The sequence below is a fragment of the Diabrotica undecimpunctata genome, unplaced genomic scaffold (genome assembly GCF_040954645.1).
Source record: "Diabrotica undecimpunctata isolate CICGRU unplaced genomic scaffold, icDiaUnde3 ctg00000715.1, whole genome shotgun sequence".
In the NCBI taxonomy this organism is placed as follows: Eukaryota; Metazoa; Arthropoda; class Insecta; order Coleoptera; family Chrysomelidae; genus Diabrotica; species Diabrotica undecimpunctata.
This window is the reverse complement of record NW_027311974.1, coordinates 56,083-72,500: the sequence shown is the minus strand read 5'-3', so window position 1 is coordinate 72,500 and position 16,418 is coordinate 56,083. Positions and strand designations below refer to the sequence as shown.

The following is a 16,418-nucleotide window of genomic DNA, read 5'->3' as shown; positions in this document are numbered from 1 at the left end:
ACAATTTAATATGCTTTGATATTTGAATTTAATACGGTTGGAGCCATACGAAAGCAAAACTATAGGCCGATCTTTTTAAAACGGATTTAATTCAATATTTCGAAAATCATATTAAGTTTTAATAATTACTCGCGAGATTCAATTCATTAAATTTAATATTTTGAAATCCGTTCACTTTCATGGAATAAGGCCGTTAAAAAATACAGAAAGCCGTTTTCGGTATAAATATATATTTATACTGAAGACGGCTTTTTTTATGACATAAAGTCCATTCTCTACGTTTATTAATTTCATGGAATAAGGCCGTTAAAAAATACAGAAAGCCGTTTTCGGTATAAATATATATTTATACTGAAGACTACTGAATTTATATTTTAAATTGAGAGTTCCAAAGTGTGCCACCTATCCAAAAGTCTGTGAAGTATGGCTGAAAGTATTACAACAGTAATTCACAATAAACACGAACAGATGGCGCTTATATTTATATAATCTAGTACAATTTAATATGCTTTGATATTTGAATTTAATACGGTTGGAGCCATACGAAAGCAAAACTATAGGCCGATCTTTTTAAAACGGATTTAATTCAATATTTCGAAAATCATATTAAGTTTTAATAATTACTCGCGAGATTCAATTCATTAAATTTAATATTTTGAAATCCGTTCACTTTCATGGAATAAGGCCGTTAAAAAATACAGAAAGCCGTTTTCGGTATAAATATATATTTATACTGAAGACTACTGAATTTATATTTTAAATTGAGAGTTAGAAAGTGTGCCACCTATCCAAAAGTCTGTGAAGTATGGCTGAAAGTATTACAACAGTAATTCACAATAAACACGAACAGATGGCGCTTATATTTATATAATTTAGTACAATTTAATATGCTTTGATATTTGAATTTAATACGGTTGGAGCCATACGAAAGCAAAACTATAGGCCGATCTTTTTAAAACGGATTTAATTCAATATTTCGAAAATCATATTAAGTTTTAATAATTACTCGCGAGATTCAATTCATTAAATTTAATATTTTGAAATCCGTTCACTTTCATGGAATAAGGCCGTTAAAAAATACAGAAAGCCGTTTTCGGTATAAATATATATTTATACTGAAGACGGCTTTTTTTATGACATTAATTTTAACAAATAAAGCCGTTAAATTCCCATGCTTCTGGACATAGGAATTCAGCACTAGGAGCACTGGCAGGAGGTGTATCCGAAGTAGAGGTGTGCTTATTAGTTCTTTTAGATGAACTAGTTCAAGAGAACTATTTCGCTAACTAGTTCGCGAAAGAACTATTTGTAGGACCGAAATCGAAATCCACATAACTTATATGTTATATTGCATTATATTATATTGCATATGAGGTGGATTCCCTGGGCATGGGAATTCAGCACTAGGAGCACTGGCAGGAGGTGAATCCGAAATAGGCAAAACACGACGGTTTGATCAATTGACGCCAATATATTTACAGATTTTTAAATGCAATAATTTACTCGCATTTGATGAACTGTGTATCGGTATATGTAGCTCTATGTGTATATTGCAATACATCATTGGAAAGGTCTTTTAATTGCCTGTTCAACCGTGGTAAAAGTTTTTTTCCCGTGGGAAAGGGCTGGCCGTGAGGCCGTCTGGAGCCGCCGTCGGTGCAGATCTTGGTGGTAGTAGCAAATACTCCAGCGAGGCGAGGCCCTGGAGGACTGAGGTGGATTCCCTGGGCATGGGAATTCAGCACTAGGAGCACTGGCAGGAGGTGAATCCGAAATAGGCAAAACAGGACGGTTTGATCAATTGACGCCAATATATTTACAGATTTTTAAATGCAATAATTTACTCACATTTGATGAACTGTGTATCGGTATATGTAGCTCTATGTGTATATTGCAATACATCATTGGAAAGGTCTTTTAATTGCCTGTTCAACCGTGGTAAAAGTTTTTTTCCCGTGGGAAAGGGCTGGCCGTGAGGCCGTCTGGAGCCGCCGTCGGTGCAGATCTTGGTGGTAGTAGCAAATACTCCAGCGAGGCGAGGCCCTGGAGGACTGAGGTGGATTCCCTGGGCATGGGAATTCAGCACTAGGAGTACTGGCAGGAGGTGAATCCGAAATAGGCAAAACAGGACGGTTTGATCAATTGACGCCAATATATTTACAGATTTTTAAATGCAATAATTTACTCACATTTGATGAACTGTGTATCGGTATATGTAGCTCTATGTGTATATTGCAATACATCATTGGAAAGGTCTTTTAATTGCCTGTTCAACCGTGGTAAAAGTTTTTTTCCCTTAAACATATTTCTCTTAAAGCAATCGGTTTTAAAATTAGGGATTTTTTTATTTTTCTTTTATGCACTGTACATCGTACGGATACGCTATGTTATATTGCAGTATATCATTTGAAAGGTCTTTTTAGTGTCTATCCAACCGTGGTAAAATTTTTCAGATTTACCAAAAAAAAAGTGTTAGTGAGTGCGGTAGGGCTCACACTGATGATGAAAAAAAAAAAAAAATTACATTTTCTAACTCCTACTTGCGAACCTAACCTACCAGTGAAAGAATTTTTCCCCTAAGTCCAGTAGTTTCCGAGATATCCGTTTTTTTTTTGGTTTTTGCTTCGCCATTTTAACACCCCAACCCCTAGAACCATCGTTTTGAAATAGTTGAAACATTTTTGTGCCCTGCATCGACCTGTGAAAGAATTTTTCCCCTAAGTCCAGTGGTTTCCAAGTTATCGAATTTTATTTTTTTTTTAGTTTTTCCCACTTTAAAAATTCCAGCCCCTGAAACCATCGTTTCTCAAATTATGCAATAACTTCAGTATATCAAAAGCCGATCTTTTAGAAGGTATTTTTCTAAAGGTCCTGTCTTCTAGTGACGTTGGATACCACTTTGACCCATCTTATTCTATGCCCAGCAAAAATCCGTTCACTTTGCAAAAAATTTCCATTTTCCAGCATGAACAGTAAAGCAGGTCATCAAGGATTGTATTCATTAAATTCAATATATATATAGGCTCAAAGGCCCAAGGCTTCAACGGTTTTCTTCCATTTCTTTCTATCTTGTGCTAAGTTTTTCCACTCTTGTACCCGCAGCGACTTCAGATCTTCTTTTGCCGACTCCAGCCATTTTCTTCGGGGGCGCCCATCTAATCGCGCCATTTCCCAGGGTAGAAATAAAGTTAATAACATCTACTACCGCCATTTGCCCTCATCAAAATTAAATCAATATTATTACTCGGGCCATTCCACACACCAACCTCATATTAGGTTGATATAATCTAATCGCGCCATTTCCCAGGGTAGAAAGTTAATAACATCTACTACCGCCATTTGCCCTCGTCAAAATTAAATCAATATTATTACTCGGGCCATTCCACACACCAACCACATATTAGGTTGATATAATCTAATCGCGCCATTTCCCAGGGTAGAAATGAAGTTAATAACATCTACTACCGCCATTTGCCCTCGTCAAAATTAAATCAATATTATTACTCGGGCCATTCCACACACCAACCTCATATTAGGTTGATATAATCTAATCGCGCCATTTCCCAGGGTAGAAATGAAGTTAATAAAATCTACTACCGCCATTTGCCCTCTTCAAAATTAAATCAATATTATTACTCGGGCCATTCCACACACCAACCTCATATTAGGTTGATATAATCTAATCGCGCCATTTCCCAGGGTAGAAATGAAGTTAATAACATCTACTACCGCCATTTGCCCTCATCAAAATTAAATCAATATTATTACTCGGGCCATTCCACACACCAACCTCATATTAGGTTGATATAATCTAATCGCGCCATTTCCCAGGGTAGAAATGAAGTTAATAACATCTACTACCGCCATTTGCCCTCGTCAAAATTAAATCAATATTATTACTCGGGCCATTCCACACACCAACCTCATATTAGGTTGATATAATCTAATCGCGCCATTTCCCAGGGTAGAAATGAAGTTAATAACATCTACTACCGCCATTTGCCCTCGTCAAAATTAAATCAATATTATTACTCGGGCCATTCCACACACCAACCTCATATTAGGTTGATATAATCTAATCGCGCCATTTCCCAGGGTAGAAATGAAGTTAATAAAATCTACTACCGCCATTTGCCCTCTTCAAAATTAAATCAATATTATTACTCGGGCCATTCCACACACCAACCTCATATTAGGTTGATATAATCTAATCGCGCCATTTCCCAGGGTAGAAATGAAGTTAATAACATCTACTACCGCCATTTGCCCTCGTCAAAATTAAATCAATATTATTACTCGGGCCATTCCACACACCAACCTCATATTAGGTTGATATAATCTAATCGCGCCATTTCCCAGGGTAGAAATGAAGTTAATAAAATCTACTACCGCCATTTGCCCTCTTCAAAATTAAATCAATATTATTACTCGGGCCATTCCACACACCAACCTCATATTAGGTTGATATAATCTAATCGCGCCATTTCCCAGGGTAGAAATGAAGTTAATAACATCTACTACCGCCATTTGCCCTCGTCAAAATTAAATCAATATTATTACTCGGGCCATTCCACACACCAACCTCATATTAGGTTGATATAATCTAATCGCGCCATTTCCCAGGGTAGAAATGAAGTTAATAACATCTACTACCGCCATTTGCCCTCATCAAAATTAAATCAATATTATTACTCGGGCCATTCCACACACCAACCTCATATTAGGTTGATATAATCTAATCGCGCCATTTCCCAGGGTAGAAATGAAGTTAATAACATCTACTACCGCCATTTGCCTTCGTCAAAATTAAATCAATATCATTCATCGGGCTGCTATTCCACACGCCATTCTCATATTAGGTTAATACCAGGGCAGATATTAAGTTAATAAAATCTAATACCGCCATTTACCTTCGTCGATATTAAATCAATATCATGGGCTATCCATCACACACTAACCTCACATTAGGTTAATATAATCTAATCGCGCCATTTCCCAGGCGCGATTAGAAGTTAATAACATCTGCTACCGCCATTTACCTTGGTCGATATTAAATCAATATCATTAATCGGGCTATTCTACACACCATCCTCATATTAATTTTTAATAATTACTCGCGAGATTCAATTCATTAAATTTAATATTTTGAAATCAGTTCACTTTACAAAAAATTTCAGTATTCCAGCCCGAAGAGTAAAGCAGGCCATCAACGATTAAATTTATCCAATTCAATATTTTGAAATCACTGTGTGTGTGTGTGTGTTTTGTTTTATGGCACTGGAACTAAGCCAATTAGCCAGAACAAATGTGTGAAAGTTATAAGGAAAATGCTTCAGTTAAGTATTAATTTTCACTTAATGCGTATCTAATATTATCTTATATTTAATGAACAACACATATTGAAATCACTTCACTTTAGAAAAACTTTCAGTGTTCCAGCCTGAACAGTAAAGCAGGTCATCAAGTTATCATTAAATGATCGGCTTTTGACTAGCAGTATACACACTGTCGATAGTTTGCCGGAGGAGTTGGGCTTTAGAGGCATATATCCCGCATATATGTACTCTGATTACATTTTGTTTCGATTACCTATGAAACGCTTACTACTTATTGTAAACCAATCGTTTAACTGTATTTAATTGTACTTGTTTGTATTTTCTATGTACATAATTGTGTTTTATTATATTTAATTGTATTAAAAAGGTATTAAATTCAATATTTATTATAATTAATAGTATTAAAAATAAGAAATTTAGTAATTATTACGTACCATTTATATTTTAAATTGAGAGTTCCAAAGTGTGCCACCTATCCAAAACTCTGTGAAGTATGGCTGAAAGTATTGCAACAGTAATTCACAATAAACACGAACAGATGGCGCTTATATTTATATAATCTAGTACAATTTAATATGCTTTGATATTTGAATTTAATACGGTTGGAGCCATACGAAAGCAAAACTATAGGCCGATCTTTTTAAAACGGATTTAATTCAATATTTCGAATATCATATTAAGTTTTAATAATTACTCGCGAGATTCAATTCATTAAATTTAATATTTTGAAATCAGTTCACTTTACAAAAAATTTCAGTATTCCAGCCCGAAGAGTAAAGCAGGCCATCAACGATTAAATTTATCCAATTCAATATTTTGAAATCACTTCACTTTAGAAAAACTTTCAGTGTTCCAGCCTGAACAGTAAAGCAGGTCATCAAGTTATCATTAAATGATCGGCTTTTGACTAGCAGTATACACACTGTCGATAGTTTGCCGGAGGAGTTGGGCTTTAGAGGCATATATCCCGCATATATGTACTCTGATTACATTTTGTTTCGATTACCTATGAAACGCTTACTACTTATTGTAAACCAATCGTTTAACTGTATTTAATTGTACTTGTTTGTATTTTCTATGTACATAATTGTGTTTTATTATATTTAATTGTATTAAAAAGGTATTAAATTCAATATTTATTATAATTAATAGTATTAAAAATAAGAAATTTAGTAATTATTACGTACCATTTATATTTTAAATTGAGAGTTCCAAAGTGTGCCACCTATCCAAAACTCTGTGAAGTATGGCTGAAAGTATTGCAACAGTAATTCACAATAAACACGAACAGATGGCGCTTATATTTATATAATCTAGTACAATTTAATATGCTTTGATATTTGAATTTAATACGGTTGGAGCCATACGAAAGCAAAACTATAGGCCGATCTTTTTAAAACGGATTTAATTCAATATTTCGAATATCATATTAAGTTTTAATAATAACTCGCGAGATTCAATTCATTAAATTTAATATTTTGAAATCCGTTCACTTTACAAAAAATTTCAGTATTCCAGCCCGAAGAGTAAAGCAGGCCATCAAGGATTAAATTTATCCAATTCAATATTTTGAAATCACTTCACTTTAGAAAAACTTTCAGTGTTCCAGTCTGAACAGTAAAGCAGGTCATCAAGTTATCATTAAATGATCGGCTTTTGACTAGCAGTATACACACTGTCGATAGTTTGCCGGAGGAGTTGGGCTTTAGAGGCATATATCCCGCATATATGTACTCTGATTACATTTTGTTTCGATTACCTATGAAACGCTTACTACTTATTGTAAACCAATCGTTTAACTGTACTTGTTTGTATTTTCTATATACATAATTGTGTTTTATTATATTTAATTGTATTAAAAAGGTATTAAATTTAATATTTATATACTTAATAGTATTAAAAATATTAAATTTAGTAATTATTACATACCATTTATATTTTAAATTGAGAGTTCCAAAGTGTGCCAGCTATCCAAAAGTCTGTGAAGTATGGCTGAAAGTATTACAACAGTAATTCACAATAAACACGAACAGATGGCGCTTATATTTATATAATCTAGTACAATTTAATATGCTTTGATATTTGAATTTAATACGGTTGGAGCCATACGAAAGCAAAACTATAGGCCGATCTTTTTAAAACGGATTTAATTCAATATTTCGAAAACCGCTAACATTTTATGCACTTCCATTCGCACGGTTATGATGCAATAAATTCAGTAAAATGTGTAAGCGTTCGCTTTTTGTATAATGGATTTTTTATTATTAATAATATCAAAAATTAAAAAAGAAAAAAAGGAAGGCAACAACATGCGGTGTTCCCAAGCGGTCACCCATCCAAGTACTAACCGCACCCGACACTGCTTGACTTCGGTGATCGGACGAGAACCGGTATATTCAGTGTGGTATGGCCGTTGCCGATTATAAATGAAACAAATTGATATCAAAATGAATTAGGTGAGCAAATTATACAAACGATTAAGGACAGTTATGCTTTTTAAATCTTCTTTACCTACCTCTCCTACGTGAAATTAAACTTATGAGTTCTTCTCATCATATCAACTTGGAACATTAAATATATAATTAAGTATTCTAAATGTGAAAAAGATATCCTAAATATTAAAGGAGTAATTGGACTAATATATTCGAATTTTTAAAATTAAATGACCTTTTCAGTGCCACACACAAATTATATCTATTTATGTAAGAAAGTTCATATCTCCGATCAAGACTCAATTTTACCGAAAATATAACAAAATAAATCATATATAAATTCTTTGAAAAGTGAGTAACGGAAGTGAATAAGAGTGCTTTAGAAGAAATAATCTTACACACTCAGATATTTGTGGTTCTGAAAAGAACCGTTTTATAATATATTTTATTTGTTTACGCCCTTTCGCCCCTGATTCTCCTGGCTAGCTGAATGTCCTTTGGCATAATAGTGACTCTCTTGGCGTGAATAGCGCATAAATTGGTATCTTCAAACAAACCTACCAAATATGCTTCACTCGCTTCCTGTAAAGCCATAACTGCCGAACTCTGAAAACGTAAATCTGTTTTAAAATCTTGTGCGATTTCACGGACAAGACGTTGGAAAGGTAGTTTTCTGATAAGTAATTCAGTACTTTTCTGGTAACGTCTAATTTCACGAAGAGCTACGGTACCTGGCCTGTAACGATGAGGTTTTTTAACTCCTCCAGTGGCAGGTGCACTCTTACGAGCAGCTTTGGTTGCTAACTGTTTACGTGGCGCTTTACCACCAGTAGATTTTCGGGCTGTTTGCTTTGTACGTGCCATTATTTCTCGCGTGCGTATACCGAGTTTTTCGTGCTACCTACCAGCTTATATACATAGGACATATGTGGCGATAAGGGAGGGGCAATCTTAATTTTTATTGGTCCACTAAATAATTTTTAATTGTAATCTTTTTAATACCATTGGTCGGTTTTCAATTTGGAGGCATGTCAATGACTGAAATTGCGGGTATAAAGCCTTAGGCATAGGCAGTTGTTTTTTCCAGAAAGTCGAAACTAATTTTACCCTAAAAATGACTGGACGTGGAAAAGGTGGTAAAGGTTTGGGAAAAGGTGGCGCTAAACGTCATCGTAAAGTATTACGTGATAACATCCAAGGTATTACCAAGCCTGCTATCAGAAGACTAGCTCGTCGCGGAGGAGTAAAACGTATTTCTGGTTTAATCTATGAGGAAACGAGAGGTGTATTGAAAGTATTTTTGGAGAACGTCATTAGAGATGCAGTTACCTATACTGAGCACGCCAAAAGGAAAACAGTAACTGCTATGGATGTTGTATATGCACTTAAACGGCAAGGTCGTACGTTATATGGTTTTGGTGGTTAATTGCTATGAATATGATTCTTAAAACAACGGTTCTTTTCAGAACCACAATTTATTGCAAATGTATAGAATTTCATTATTTACTATCATTCTTAAAACAATTTTAATGCATAGAAATTCATGCACGTACGTGTCACGATACTGACAATCTTTACAATAAAATCCCAAGAAAACTGTCTTGTCTGGTAAAAACTGGTAATGTCTCCCGCATAGTATCCTTAAATATACTTCCCATCGATTGAAAAAACCAATGTGTCCCTTCTAGCTATACATACCGTCTTATACGAAAAGTTTTCATGAAAGCTCGTTCTATACTTAACGATATTTTAATGATGAATTGAAAGTAGTTCAAATATGCATGAGTTATCCCATTATATTATTTCAAAAACTAACAGAAATATTTTGATACTTATGAAATATATGTACATACGTTTGCCTATTGCTCGTTACATTTAACGCGTATTATAATTCAGCAAACGTATATAATCTACTTCTAAAAACAACGATACCGAATAGAATACTTTAAACTCACACGTGAAATATTGTGTGGCCCTGAAAAGGGCCGGGTTGTATAAAAAGGGAAAATAGTACAGCTCTTAGGCTTTCTTTTCTGTCTTCTTAGGTAACAGTACTGCTTGTATATTAGGCAAAACTCCACCTTGGGCAATGGTAACTCCTGAAAGCAATTTGTTTAATTCCTCGTCATTTCTTATAGCTAACTGTAAATGTCTTGGAATTATACGGGTCTTCTTGTTATCTCTCGCTGCGTTTCCTGCCAATTCCAAAACTTCAGCAGCTAGATATTCCATAACAGCTGCCAAGTATACAGGAGCTCCGGCACCAACTCTTTCGGCATAATTACCTTTCCTCAATAGACGATGAATACGACCTACCGGAAACTGTAAACCAGCACGATTTGATCGGGACTTTGCTTTTCCCTTAACTTTGCCTCCTTTACCACGTCCAGACATCTTTTAGATTTCTACTTGTGTTAATTTACCTTGGATATCAAGTAAAGACTGATCCCCTATAAAGTTAAATTGGCGATTTTTATATTATTTCTCAGACCAATCAGGTTTTCAGACCTATCGGTACGCAGGCAAGAGCTGGTGGGAGGGGCTTACGCCGTATTACTCATTTTATTATAAAAAAAAACTGAAAGTCGCGGAAGCTAGTTTTCGTCCGACTTTCAAAGAGTAAACGTCAATTTATTCGCAATGCCTCCTAAGACTAGTGGTAAAGCTGCTAAAAAAGCAGGAAAAGCTCAGAAGAACATTTCCAAGGCCGATAAGAAAAAGAAACGTAAGAGGAAGGAAAGTTATGCCATTTACATCTATAAAGTATTGAAACAAGTGCATCCTGATACTGGTATTTCCAGTAAGGCTATGAGTATCATGAACAGTTTTGTAAATGATATTTTTGAAAGAATTGCTGCTGAAGCTTCCCGTTTAGCTCATTACAATAAACGGTCAACAATTACAAGCAGAGAAATTCAAACCGCCGTACGTTTATTACTTCCAGGAGAATTAGCTAAACACGCCGTTAGTGAAGGTACCAAAGCTGTTACTAAATATACAAGTTCTAAGTAATTATAATATTTCCTTTTATAAATATAACAAACGGTTCTTTTCAGAGCCACAATTTTATGATTATGTGAGAAACGTTCAAATAATCTAACAACTAAAGAAGCTAATCGACTTCAAATTATTTTTTAACAAATATATAAATGCAAGCTGGTCACTCGATTGACTGAATCAGGTCGATTTGTATTACCAAGTAAAAAATTAAACCGGGTTAAAATTCTGTTGGTTCTACAATAGGTTTTAAATGGAAATTTAAAAATTCGGGACGCACCTTCGCCAAAATTTAGAGTCTGACTCACAACCAAAAAATAATTTCCAACTTCATGACCTGCTTTATATCCAGGCTGGAACACTGAACTTTTTTGTTAAGCCAATGGTTTTTTACGCCTCCGCCTAAATTTTGACTGACTAAATCAAAAATAATTTACAACTTCATGACCTGATTTATCTCCAGGCTGGAAGACAGAAGTTTCTTGTAAACTCAAGGTTTTCGGAATAGTGAATTTAATCTGTTTGTAAATTAATCTGCCTTCGATATATTTGAAACGATCGTATGTTTATTACTTCCGGGAGAATTAGCTATATACGCCAACAATGAAGGTACCGAAGTTCTAAGTAATTTTAATACTTCACCTTGTAACTACAACAAACGGCTCCTTCACTTTTAACAGTACTTATTGCTCAATACGTTCAATAGTTTCGTATGTTTTCTACGTTTTTGCGTTTCACAAAATATCTACTATACCTATATTTCGATTTTCGTTTTAGAAGGATGAGAATTGACACTCACAATGACTTTGTTGTTTTGCTATATTAGTGTAAAAACGTTCAAGATGGGAGGGGTCTATTTGAAAAACAAATATGTGTTTTATCGAAGTAATATTAATTGAAAAACAACAATAATTCAAATATAAACTGCATTAAATGTGATGGACGTAGTAGAAATTTCAAATTTGGGACTGAATAGATTTAATTATGAAAAGTAAAAGACAAGTGAATTATCCCATTAAAAGTAGGATTAAATATGGAAGTTTAATTAAACTTATAGTTCATTAAACATAATTTGTTAAACTTATTGTATTATTGTGAATGCTTATTCTTTGTTATTTTAACCTAATGTAAGTGTAGTGAACTCTTAGCCAAATAAAGTACTGTATAAGATAAACAATAGTGTTTGATATTGCATGATGATACAGGATATTTTTTTTTATTTTGTACCCATTATTAAATTTAATTTAAACACTACAAATTTGGAACTATCCTTAACATATGAAACATCATGACTGTCGATTATCAGCAACGAGGGTAGACATGCATAGTTAGATACGTATTTTACTCTGATACGGTTGATGTTTGCAATGTCTTGTATGGTGATTGCAAAAGCAGATAGTTGAAAATTTGTAAAAATAGTCTATATGGTAGATTTTCCTTATATATTGTTCAAATATTGAAAGGTAAAAGGCCAACAACTGGTCAGAAAGAACGTACCTAGTTTTTTGAGCCTTCCTAACAAGCTTGGGTAACCAGTTTTTGTATTCTTTTCCAATTTTTTATATTATTTAAAGAACGTTTTAAAGATTTTTCACCCTTTCTTATTTATATCTCGTTTTAAAAATAAAAAAATACCGTAAAAATGAAGTTGAAACACACACACATCTGGAATATTTGACTTTCTCGATTTTCTACTTATCTACAGTTCAGTTTACCGTCCGGCCGACATTCGTTAAAAACCTTCGAAAATTTTGTAAGCGTTTAGTAGACGGTGAGACTCGCAACTGGAAGGTTGACCATAGTATCACAGTCTATTTCCTGCTTCTTGGCTTAGGTCCGAGCGACTGACGTCAAACAGCTACCCCAACCCAATCCAGTCGGCGGTAAACTGAACGGTTTACGTTGACTGAATTGTTTTCATGTAAGAAAAATCAGGATATCTCTGATTTAGTCTTTTTCAAGACTAAAAAAGACGATAAAACTGTTATTACTAATAAAATTGCAGATTTAATTTCAGCTTCCAGTCCAATAAGACGAGAATTCCCACTACACAGGAAATTATTCAAGAACAGAAGCTTCAGGCCCACCTCAAGGAGAGGTGGACCCGCCCAGGATAAGGAACAGTTACAAGATACCGAAATAGGACAAGTTGAAAACTCAATAGAAGAAACCACAGCAACAATGGCTTCCAACAATATTGAAATCATGGAGGAGGAACCCTTCCAAGCAGTTAAATGCCAAAGAAGAAATTCCCACGAAAACATCGCAGGAGCAAGACAACGACCAACTACCAGCGGAACGGTTACAACAAAAAACCGTTATCAAGTTTTAACTACAGTCGACACGGAAGAAGCCACTCCAACAGCCAGCAACAGGAAAGAAAGGGTACCTCCCCTTGTCATAGCAGGACAAATAGGGAGTTACTCAACTTTCATAAAAGAAATCACGAAGTTATTGGGGCACAATAACTTTCAGATATCACCGTCCGGAAAAGCAGGTACAAGGGTGTACCTTAGGTCCAACGAGGACTACGAAAAATTAAAACAGGACTTCATCTCAACATCTACGGCCTTCCATACCTTCACAAAGAAGTCTGAAGTTACGAAGAAGATTGTCATGAAGGCGGCTCCAGGAATGGACCTCGACGAGGTCGAAGCCGATCTACGAGAGCAAGGCATAATCGGAAAGGTTACAGAACTCAAAACCAGGAAGCCAGGAGCACAAAGTAGCTCCTACCTACTACAAGTCGACAAGCAGCAAGACTTAAAAGAAATAAAGAAAATTAATGGAGTGCAAAACATCAGAGTGAAATGGGACGCCTACTCCAAACCTTCCAGGGCAACGCAGTGTTACAACTGCCAGGAGTTCGGACATTCAGCCAGAAATTGCTTCAAGCAGCCCAGATGCATGAAGTGTGCCAATGGACATCAAACAAGACACTGCCCTCTACCGAAAGGACAGATAAATAAAGTAAAGTGTTGCAACTGCCAGGAGGCACACACTTCCAATTATCCCATGTGCAGCAAGCACATTGAATATCTAGATAGACAGGCAGCAAGAAGAGCGAGGAACCAGCCTCAGAAGACAGCTCCACCAGCGCCTCATCCTTCAACATTCAGGAAGATCTCCAGTGGCATATCATATGCACAAGCAAGCAAAGGAGAACAACAGACACCAAGGAATGACGGAGTCAAAAGCGCCTGGGCGGAAATCAACGAAGTAGTCAATGTCCAAAAAATGATGGCAATTCTTCAGGATATGAAGAGGGAACTATTACAAGCAAAATCATTTGCCGAAAAAGCAATGGTTTTCATGAAGTATGAAGAGATCTACAATGAACCATAAACACCTGAAGATTCTCCAGTTCAACATAGCATCACTGAGGCTAAGGATCAGCGAACTTCGAGAGACAGTGGTAAGACATAACCCAGATGTCATATGCCTGTCTGAAACAAGATACATGACGGAATCCCAACTTCCAAGAATAACAAACTACGATGGATTCGGAAGAAGAGACGAACCAAACGACAGAGGAGTAGCCATCTATGTTAAGAACAACATAGAATGGAATCAAGTTTTGATAGACACACACCACTTCGAAAGTGTTGGAATCAAAGTAGGTATAGCTAACATTTTCTCAATTTACAGGAAACACTCGGAAGATCTAGCCATAGAAGAACTGGATGCCTTACTTAACTCTGCACCAACCGTAGTCGTAGCAGGAGATTTCAACGCCAAACACACAGCATGGGGATGTATGACGGACACAGCACCAGGAACAACTCTACTAAGATACTGCGAGGACAGAGATAGGATGTTATTCGCTCCAGACGAACCAACAAGGATCAACCCAATAAGAGAACACAACAACTCAACACTGGACCTGTTCATCACCAAGGATGTAATAATGGAAGACGTCAGAACATACTTCGAATGCAGTTCGGACCACAAACCAGTAATAGGAAGGATGACATCGAGAGTCGACTTGCCAAGGATAGAACCAGTAGAAAGATGGAGATGGAAAGATGCTAACTGGCCTAACTACAGAAGACAGCTAAACCAAATGGAAATGAAGAGAGAATTCCAATCAACAGAAGAAGTGGAAGAAAAGATCGAAGAAATCACAAGAAGAATCCAACGAGCAATGGAAGCCAACATCCCAAAATCCATGACGAACAACAGAGGACTGATCATCCCAACAGAACTACAGGACATCATCAAGGATAGAAACAAGGCCAGACGAGCATTCCAAAGAACCAGAAGACAGGAATTCAAGGACTACGGAGACATCCTATCCGAAGAAATAAGAGTAAGACTGAGAAGTCTTACTGAAAACCAGTGGCACAACAACATCAGAAGAGCTGAAGAAAACCATGGAAACGTTTGGAAAATGCTGAAGGCAAGAAGAAGAGGAAAACAAAAGATGCCACAAATCATGGACAACGAGGGAATACACTACGACACCCAAGGAAAAGTTGATGCAATATCAAGGAGGATGGCAGCCACACACAGACAAAACCAGGATATGTCAGATGCAAGAACAAAGAGGAAAGTCGAGCAAGAATACAACAGGATCAGAAGAAGGAACGAGTTCCAAATAGACGAAGAAGACCACATCAGCCCAAGTGAAGTTGCAAAAATCATCAGGAAACTGAAAGGAAGCAGAGCACCAGGACAAGAAGGAATCCACAACATCACCCTCAAGGAACTTCCGAAGAAGATCATAGTACAACTGTACTATATCTTCAAATACTGCCTGGAAAAAGGACATTTCCCAAACAACTGGAAACACGCCAAGATTATACCTCTTCTGAAACCAAGGAAAGATGGAAGAAGACCGGAAAGCTACAGGCCCATATCACTCCTGGAAACGATGGGAAAGATCTTAGAAAAAATCATCTACAAGAGACTGGTGAAACATACAGAAAGAAGAGGAGTCATCCAAGAAGACCAGTTTGGTTTCAGAAAAGGAAGAAACTGCGAACTCCAATTAGCAAGGATCATCAGCGACACGAAGATAAAATTCAACAGGAAACAGAAGACAGGATTAGCCATACTGGACATAGAGAAAGCCTACGATACGGTTTGGAAGAAGGCACTTATCTACAAGATGGACAAGGCTAGACTTCCCCACTACCTCATCAACATCTGCGACATGTATCTATCTAATAGAACATTCCAAGTTTCAGCTGACCAAAAGATGTCGACGATTCAAGAAATCCAGGAAGGAATGCCTCAGGGCAGCATTTTATCACCCATTTTATATAACATTTTTGTTTCAGACCTCCCTACAGATCCAAGGACTTCTACAGCCCTGTATGCAGACGACACAGCAGTGTATGCATCCGGAAAAGACGAAAGAAGAATCATAGATAACATGGAGAGCCACCTGGAAAGAATCACGGACTACACCGAAAAATGGAAAATCAAGATCAACGCCGAAAAAACGCAGTTCATCATTTTCGGCCAGGATAGACGACAACTACGGAACCAGATCACAGTAGGAGACAACAGAATTCAGGAAACAGAGACGGTCAAATACCTAGGAGTCCACCTCGACAGAAAACTCAACTTCCGGGTGCATACACAAAAAACTAAGGTAAAAGCTAATGCAGCTAAAAAACTAATACTTCCTTTCATTTTTAGGTCCAGT

The 16,418-nt window shown here is 36.2% G+C and overlaps 4 protein-coding genes and 1 non-coding gene across 5 annotated transcripts; 2 read left to right on the top strand and 3 right to left on the bottom strand.

Annotated features, from left to right (window-relative positions):
• Nucleotides 1-7,635: 7,635 nt before the first annotated feature.
• On the bottom strand, nt 7,636-7,754 carry LOC140431415 (5S ribosomal RNA). The gene has a single exon (XR_011949668.1). It is a non-coding gene; the product is annotated as a 5S ribosomal RNA (ribosomal RNA).
• A 423-nt stretch (nt 7,755-8,177) lies between these two features.
• LOC140431372 (histone H3) lies at nt 8,178-8,775 on the bottom strand. The gene has a single exon (XM_072519308.1). The coding sequence runs from the start codon at nt 8,630-8,632 to the stop codon at nt 8,222-8,224; it is 411 nt and encodes a 136-aa protein (XP_072375409.1). The 5' UTR covers nt 8,633-8,775; the 3' UTR covers nt 8,178-8,221.
• A 60-nt stretch (nt 8,776-8,835) lies between these two features.
• LOC140431376 (histone H4) lies at nt 8,836-9,242 on the top strand. Its single transcript, XM_072519313.1, has one exon. The coding sequence runs from the start codon at nt 8,883-8,885 to the stop codon at nt 9,192-9,194; it is 312 nt and encodes a 103-aa protein (XP_072375414.1). The 5' UTR covers nt 8,836-8,882; the 3' UTR covers nt 9,195-9,242.
• A 491-nt stretch (nt 9,243-9,733) lies between these two features.
• On the bottom strand, nt 9,734-10,217 carry LOC140431374 (histone H2A). The gene has a single exon (XM_072519310.1). It carries the CDS (start codon nt 10,160-10,162, stop codon nt 9,788-9,790), a length of 375 nt encoding a protein of 124 aa, XP_072375411.1. The 5' UTR covers nt 10,163-10,217; the 3' UTR covers nt 9,734-9,787.
• Nucleotides 10,218-10,346: 129 nt separating this feature from the next.
• LOC140431375 (histone H2B-like) lies at nt 10,347-10,832 on the top strand. Its single transcript, XM_072519312.1, has one exon. It carries the CDS (start codon nt 10,409-10,411, stop codon nt 10,778-10,780), a length of 372 nt encoding a protein of 123 aa, XP_072375413.1. The 5' UTR covers nt 10,347-10,408; the 3' UTR covers nt 10,781-10,832.
• The last annotated feature ends 5,586 nt before the right edge of the window (nt 10,833-16,418 follow it).